Below are 8,455 nucleotides of genomic sequence, written 5' to 3'. Positions count from 1 at the left end.
ATGGATGGAGGAAATCACTCTGTGGTGTCTGAATTTTTGTTGCTGGGACTCACCAGTTCTTGGGAGATTCAGATTCTTCTTTTTTTGTTTTTTACTATATTTTACATAGCAAGTATGCTAGGAAACCTTCTCATTGTGCTCACGATCATCTCAGACCATCACTTACATTCCCCCATGTACTTTTTGCTGGCGAATCTTTCCATCATTGACACAGGTGTTTCCAGCATTGCAAGCCCAAAGATGATTTATGATCTTTTCAGAAAACATAAAGTCATCTCCTTGACAGGGTGCATTACTCAGATGTTCTTTATTCACACTGTTGGGGGTACGGAGATGGTGCTGCTTATAGTCATGGCCTATGACCGATACATTGCTATCTGTAAGCCCCTCCACTACCTAACCATTATGAGCCTAAGAATGTGCATTTCTCTTTTGGCTGTTGCTTGGACCATTGGACTCATCCATTCTGTGGCCCAACTGGCTTTTGTTGTAAACTTGCCCTTTTGTGGTCCCAACAAAATGGATAGTTTTTATTGTGATTTTCCTCGGTTCATCAAACTTGCATGTATAGACACATACAGACTGGAATTTCTGGTCACTGCCAACAGTGGTTTCATCTCCATGGGCACGTTCTTCATCTTGATTGTGTCTTACATCTTCATCCTGGTCACTGTTCGAAAACATTCTTCAGGTGGTTCATCCAAGGCCCTCTCCACTCTCTCTGCTCACATCACTGTGGTGGTCTTTTTCTTTGGTCCTTGCATTATTGTCTATGTGTGGCCATTCCCTACCTTACCCATAGATAAATTTTTAGCCATCTTTGATGCCCTTATCACTCCTTTTATGAATCCTGTTATCTATACATTCAGAAATAAGGAGATGAAAATGGCAATGAGGAGACTATTTGGTAAGATTCTAAGTTTCAGGAAGAGTTCTTTCATGACCAATCAAAGCCATCCAGATTCATCTTGACTATTCTTGAAAATTAATCTCTTTAATTAAACTTTTCATAAATCCTTTCACTTTAGTTAGTAATTTTAATGTCCACTGTGAAAATTCTCAAGGACTCTGTTCTGATCTGGTCAGTTTTTCATAAGGACTCTTACGCTGTGGATCCTGGAAGTACTGAGGAAGAGTGAATTCAGCCTTTAAATGTAGTGTCTTTCTTGTTTATTATAGAAGAATATGAAATCTCACATACTGGGCACATTTTCCATTAAAACAAAATGTTGGATACTCTTCTCTTTGGTAGTGATTCTCAAAGACGTATCTCTTCTAATCTATATGTGTATTGATATTCATGCCCTCTGAGTTTCTCGTGTTTATATACTTGGGAGGAATACACAAAATGAAGACAGTTGTTTAGGTAGCTTTCAGAATTTGAGGCTTCTAACATGTGGATTTGACTATCCACACTCAGATTTAGTTAATATTAAGGTTTTTTATTAAAAAAAATTTTTTTTAAGTAGAACCCATGGCTAGCAGGGAGTCCAGTGTGGGGCTTGAACTCACAACCTTGAGATCAAGACCCGAGCTGAGATCAAAAGTTGGACACTTAACTGACTGAGCCACCCGGGTGCCCCAATACTGAGGTTTTTAGATTTAGTTGGGATTGGAAGGTCAAATTTGGGATAAATCATAGAGTGACAACTCAGGAAACTTTAATATTATTATTTAATCCAATGTTTTGAGACCAGAAGTTGTAAATTCCTATACCACTCAGTGTGTATCATAATTATATTTTACCCCAATTATTTCCTAAATAATTTTTATATGGTAAAGGAAACTATGTGAATATTAAAAGATTATAAATGGATTGAATATTTTGGATCTAAGGATAGGTGGCACTGGTTTATAAATAAATAAATAAAATGCAAAAATTTCTACATTATATGAATCAGGTTTATAACTAAATAAATAGCAAATACAAAGTGTAGACATTACAGAAGAAAATTTATTACAAAGCTGTCTACAAATGAAGAGATATATTAATGAACTGTCTATAATGAAGAAATGTATTAAACTTTCCATGTGATGAAATATATATAATTATTTAAAAAATAAATATACTGTTCAGAAGTGGTATAAATAATTATCCAAAGACTGTCTCACTATTTTTTCTGTGTTACCAAATAGGAGTGGGTGTTGAGTGAAGGCATTATTATTCATGTGTGGGCTAGGCGACTTGTTATGAACGAGCAGTGGGGAGGGGCAGAGAAAAAGAGAGAGTGTGAGAGAGAGAGTAGCAGACTCCCTACTGAGAAGGAAAGCAGGGCTCATCCTACTGCACTATTTAATCCCCTTCACTTATTTCATCCATTCCAACCCCATTGCCTGTCTGGTAACCATCTATTTGTTCTCTATGGTTAAGAGTCTGTTTCTTGGTTTGTCTGTCTGTCTGTCTCTCTCTTTCAAACATTTTATCTATTTCATATAAGTTGTTAAGTTTACTGGCAAAAAGTTGTCCATAATATTCCCTATTCTTGTAAAACCTGCAGGATCTGCAGTGATGTATCCCCTTTCATTCTTGATATTGGTAATTTTCTCTTTCCTCTTTCTTTTTTTTTTTTTCTGATCAGTTTGGTGAGAAGTTTATCAGTTCTGTTGAACTTTTCAAACACAAGCTTTTGATTTTACTGATTTTGTCCTTATTTTTCTCTTTTCTATAAATAATACTCTTTTCTTTATTATTTCTGTTTACCACTTACTCTGGGTTTGGTTTTTTTTTTTTAAGATTTTATTTATTTATTTGAGAGAGAGAGCATGAGCAGGGGGAGGGGCAGAGGGAGAGAGAGAAGAAGACTCCCCGCTCAGGGAGCCCAATGTGGGGCTTGATCCCAGGACGCTGGGATCATGACCTGAGATGAAGGCAGACGCTTAACTGACTGAGCCACCCAGGTTCCCTGGTCATGGTTTTCTTATCTCACTAGTGACTGTTAGGATTGTTACATCTTTTATCTGCTGTTTATTCTACTTAGTGAAATTTTCATTTCAGGTATTTTGTTTTTTATTTTTTCAGAATCAATATACAGAATTCTGTTGCATTTCTATGCACTATTAATAAAATCGTAGAAAGGAAAATTAAGAAAAAAAATCCCATTTACAATTGCATCAGAAAAGAAAATGCCTAGGAATAAATTTAGCCAAAGAGGTGAAAGACCTGTATTCTGGAAACTATAAGACATTGATGAAAGAAATCAAAGATGACACAAACAAATGGAAAGACACTCCATGCTCATGGATTGGAAGAATTAATGTTGAAATGGCCATACTACCTAAAACAATCTACAGATTCAGTGAAAATCTCTATCAAAATATCAATGGTATTTTCCACAGAAATAGAACAAAAAAAATCCTAAAATTTGTATGAAATCACAAAATACCCAAATAGCCAAAACAATCTTGAGAAAAAGGAACAAAGGTGGAGGTATCACAATCCCAGATTTCAAGATATACTACAAAGCTGTAGTGATCAAAACAGTATGGTCTTGGCACAAAAATAGACAAATCAAAAACAGAATTAAGAGCCCAGAAATAAACTCACACATACATGGTCAACTATTTCAGACAACTTTCGCATGTTAGATATATGTAAACTTTGTCATTTAAATAGCAAATATTTTCCCATTGTTTATGGTGGTTTTGGCAATACAAAGGTTCTTATTTTTATATTGTAAAATTTAGCTATCTTTTCTTTCTGCATTTGGATTTTGAGTTATAATTAGAAATGTTTTCTCAGGTTATAGAGAAATTCACTCTTGTTCCTTCTAATACCTGTGTGTCTTCATTTAAAAATATTTAACCCTCTGCATCATTTGGAAGTTATCTTACTATATAGCATCAGAAATGGGACTAACATAACCATTTCTACATGTAGTTTTCTAGTTTCCTCAAGTCATTCGTTAAAATGTCCATATATTTTCCACTGATTTGAAAGGTCATCTTTAGTGAATACTAAATTTCCAATTGCAGTTGGGAATGTTTCTGTATTTTCTATTAGGTCCCATTAATCTATCTGTCTATTCCTTTAATTTTTATTTACAGAGGCTTTTAATATATTTTAATATCTGTTAGAGAGTCTTTCCTCCTCCTCCTCCCCATGATTTTCCCTTTTAATATTACTTAACGATTCTTGTTTTTTTTTGATCTTTGAAACGAAACTTATAATCAATTTATCTAGTTCGTGAAAAAGGCTTGATGATATCTGTATTGAGATCACATTACATTTAGGGATTTACCTAGGGAAAATTGAAATTCTTGTGTTTTTCTTTTAATTCTTTTCTTTTACGTATGTTTTTCTGTCAAAGTGTTTCCCACTTTAAAATTATACTCTTAAATCTCACAGACATTTCTGGTCTCCTCCCATCTCCAACTATCTATTAAAGGTTTAGAGGAAATGTGAAATTAAAATACTAGTGCTTCTAGAGCTGGTTAGAGGGAAAGATTTAATAAAAGAAACTCTTTGGAATAAGTATTCTCTCTTATTTTTTAAATAAACATTCTTGAACATGAAATTTATATCAAAAAATTAGATAAGGTTATTCAAACATTCACTTCCTCTTCCTAGATGTAAGAAAATTTACCTTTTTCTTTTGTATTCACTTGTAAGTACTAATATAAAGTATTCTCTCATTGCCCCCACTTCCTTCCTTTTTTTTTTTTTTTAAAGATTTTATTTATTTATTTGAAGAGAGAGACACAGCGAGAGAGGGAACACAGCAGGGGGAGTGGGAGAGGGAGAAGCAGGCTTCCTGCCCAGCAGGGAGCCTGATGCGGGGCTCGATCCCAGGACCCTGGGATCACGACCTGAGCCAAAGGCAGACGCTTAACGACTGAGCCACCCAGGCGCCCCAACCTTTCTTGAACACTAATGGTTTCCTACTAAATCCACTCTCCTTCACCTTGCTAGTTGAAGACATTTTTTATCCATACAGGTACAATGTCCCTAGTCTTTTCTTGTGGCTTCATAGTATTTCATCATATGTATGTTCCATAATTTATTTAGCTACTCTTTTTTTTAATTTTAATTTTAAAATTTAAATTCAATTAATTAACATATAGTGTTCCTCTTCAATTTTTGGGGGAAGAGTTTAAGGATTGACATTGATTCTTCAAATGCTTGAGAGAATTCACCAGTAAAGCCATCAGGTCCTGGGCTTTTCTTTGTGGGAGGGTTTCAATTACTAATTCAATTTCCTTACTCAAAATTAGTCTGTTGAGATTTTTTTTTTTGTTTCTACATGGTTCAGTCTTGGTAAGTTATACATTTGTAGGGTTTTATCCATTTCTTCTAGGTTATCCAATTTGTTGACATATAATTAATTGTTCACAGTAGTATTAAGAGCCTTTGAATTTTTGTGGTATCAGTTGTAATGTTTCCTCTTTCATTTATGATTTTATTTATCTGAATGGTCTTTCTTAGCCAAGGTAAAGTTTTGTTAATTTTGTTTGTTCAAAAAAAAAGTTCTTTTTTTTTTTTTAAAGATTTTTTTTTAATTTATTTGAGAGAGAGAGAATGAGAGAGAGCACATGAGAGGGGGGAGGGTCAGAGGGAGAAGCAGGCTCCCTGCCGAGCAGGGAGCCCGATGCGGGACTCGATCCAGAGACTCCAGGATCATGACGTGAGCTGAAGGCAGTCGCTTAACCAACTGAGCCACCCAGGTGCCCAAAAAAAAAAAGTTCTTAATTTCATTGATCTTTCTACCTTTTTCCTGGTCTTTATTTCATTTTATTTCTGCTCTGACCTTTTCTCTTTCCTTACTTCTGCATACTTTGGGCTTTGCTTGTTCCTTTTCTAGCTCCTTGAGGTGCTGAGTTAGGTTACTTTTTTGAGATTTTTTTCCCCTTAATGTAGTAATGTAAATTTCTGTCTTAGAACTGCTTTTGCTGCATCCCATAAGTTTTGGGATGTTGTGTTTCCATTTTTGTTTGTTTCAAGCTATGTTTTGATTTTCCTTTTGATTTCCTCTTTGACCCATTGGTTGTTTAGGAGTCTGGCTTTATTCTTAGATTCAAATTTTCTTAGATTGTTATTAGAATATGAAATTTATTGGGATATAATATATCATCACACATATGGTTTCCATGGGTACTTAAATTGAAGGAATAAGTTTTTTTTTTTTAAAGATTTTTATTTATTTGAGAGAGAGAGCATGAGAGAGAGATATCATGAGCAGAAGGGAAGGGTAGAGGGAGAAGCAGACTCCCCGCCGAGCAGGGAGCCTGAGGTGGAACTCGATCTCAGGACGTTTAACTGACTGAACCACCCAGGCGCCTGGAATAAGTTAAGTTTTAAGTTTCAGGGTATGATGTTACTTAGATTTGCCTTATTATTTATATACGTTAAATCTTTTATAACCTTACATATTTTTGTCCGCTTGATCTGTTAAACAAAAGAGACCCAGAGTTATATGACCCACAGATATTCATTTATTCCTGTTGTAGATATATATTTTTTATAAGTTTACTGGCACTTATATCTTAATGAAAGAAGATGTTGCAAAAAGTTTTGTACATAGTGTAGTTGCAATGAGTGGGAGAGGGAGAAGCAGGCTTCCTGCCCAGCAGGGAGCCCGATGCGGGGCTCGATCAATATGGCCCTTTCAATATGCTTCTACACATAAGTTTACCAACACATGTCTTTTTTAAAAAAGTTTTTATTTAAATTCCAGTTAGTTAACATACAGTAAAATAATAGTTTTAGGTGTACAATTTAGTGATTCAATACTTCCATACAACACCCAATGCTCATCACAACAAGGGCCCTCCTTAATCCCTAACACCTATTTAACCCATCTGCCTGCCCACACCTCCTTTGGTAACCATCAGTTTATTCTCAGTAGTTAAGAGTCTGTTTCTTGGTTTGCCCCCCTCTCTCTTTTTTCCCCCTATGATCATTTGCTTTGCTTCTTAAGTTCCATATATAAGTGAAATCAAGTTGTATATTCATTTTGAATTTTACATTATAATGATAACAGGTATAATCCAAAGTGAATATAAAATAGGAATAAATATCCTTGGACAAATAACATAGCTATTTCCTTTATTTACATTTGCATTTTCTTCTGATAAATGAAGCTTGATGATTTTATTCTAGTGTCTGATGAAATTAATATATTTGATCATTTCTACTCCTCCCTCATTTTCACATCTAATTTATTTTACTTTCTTTGTATTTATCTTTGCATTATTTCTTTAAAACAGTTTTTTAAAGATTTTATTTATTTATTTGACAGAAAGAGAGACAGAGAGAGCACAAGCAGGGGTAGTGGCAGGCAGAGGGAGAAGAAGCAGGCTCCACTGAGCAGGGAGCCCGGTGCGGGGCTTGATCCCAGGACCCCGGGATCGTGACCTGAGCTGAAGGCAGATGCTTAACTGTCTGAGCCACCCAGGTGCCCCTTATCTTTGCATTATTAAGTATACCTAAATATCCATTACTTGATTAATAATTTAAAATAATGTATTTTGACCCCCAATTCTGAAAGATGAGGAAATCATACTAATAACAGTACTTATTCTTTCCTTTGCTTTTCCACCTTTTACTTGTACCATTTCTACAATATCAGGTTAGTAATTTTCACATCCTGCCCTGTAATGATTATCCCTATTTTTAATTTTAGCTTTAGTTCTATAATGAAATAAATTCAATGTTTATTCTGGTTACTGAAAGTTTGACCTCTAATGATTTTTTCAATAATTTTATTTTTACATTTTTCCTATTCAAAAATACTTTCCTGTTACACTTATACTTGAAAAACAGGGTGACCATTTATGAGATTCTTCTTTAACTTGAGGTCTTTTTTTTTTTTTTTAAAGATTTTTTATTTTGAGAGAGCGAGAATGAGAGAGAGAGAGAGTACATGAGTGGGGGAGGGTCAGAGGGAGAAGCAGGCTCCTTGCTGAGCAGGGAGCCCGATGCAGGACTCGATCCCGGGACTCCAGGATCATGACCTGAGCCGAAGGCAGTCGCTTAACCAACTGAGCCACCCAGGCGCCCCTAACTTGAGGTCTTTGTAAGGATTCTTTCAGTGTTTTCTTACTCTCTTTCCCCCTTCCTTCCTTCCTCCCTCCCCCACTCCCTCCCTCCCTCTCTCTCTTTCTTTCTTTTCTTCCCTTCAGTGTTTTCTGATGTTGAATGATGCTATGGCTGGTTTAATTTTTCTCCTTTATTAGTAAGTAATTTAAAAATTTTTTTGGCTAGATGTCCAAATAATTTTTTTCATTAATATCTGTGTTGAACATTTTGTGCCAGGCTTTTTGTTTATTTCCTTGTTTGGAAAGTCAAGTCTTCTTTTATTTCTGCAAAAAAAAAAAATTTTTTTTTAAAAGATTTTATTTATTTATTTATTTGAGAGAGAGAGGGAGAGAGAAAGGAGGGGCAGAGGGAGTGGAAGAGAGAATCTCAAGCAGACTCCTTGCTGAGCATGGTGCCTGACACAGGGCTTGATCCCAGAAC

At 35.3% G+C, this 8,455-nt stretch overlaps 1 protein-coding gene across 1 annotated transcript; it reads left to right on the top strand.

Annotated features, from left to right (window-relative positions):
• Window positions 1-972, top strand: LOC110585548 (olfactory receptor 4F3/4F16/4F29-like). Its single transcript, XM_021695726.1, has one exon. The coding sequence runs from the start codon at window positions 1-3 to the stop codon at window positions 970-972; it is 972 nt and encodes a 323-aa protein (XP_021551401.1).
• The last annotated feature ends 7,483 nt before the right edge of the window (window positions 973-8,455 follow it).

The sequence above is a fragment of the Neomonachus schauinslandi genome, chromosome 9 (genome assembly GCF_002201575.2).
Source record: "Neomonachus schauinslandi chromosome 9, ASM220157v2, whole genome shotgun sequence".
Lineage (NCBI taxonomy): Eukaryota > Metazoa > Chordata > Mammalia > Carnivora > Phocidae > Neomonachus > Neomonachus schauinslandi.
Note: the sequence above shows the minus strand (reverse complement) of the source record. Positions and strands in the feature narration are given on the sequence as shown.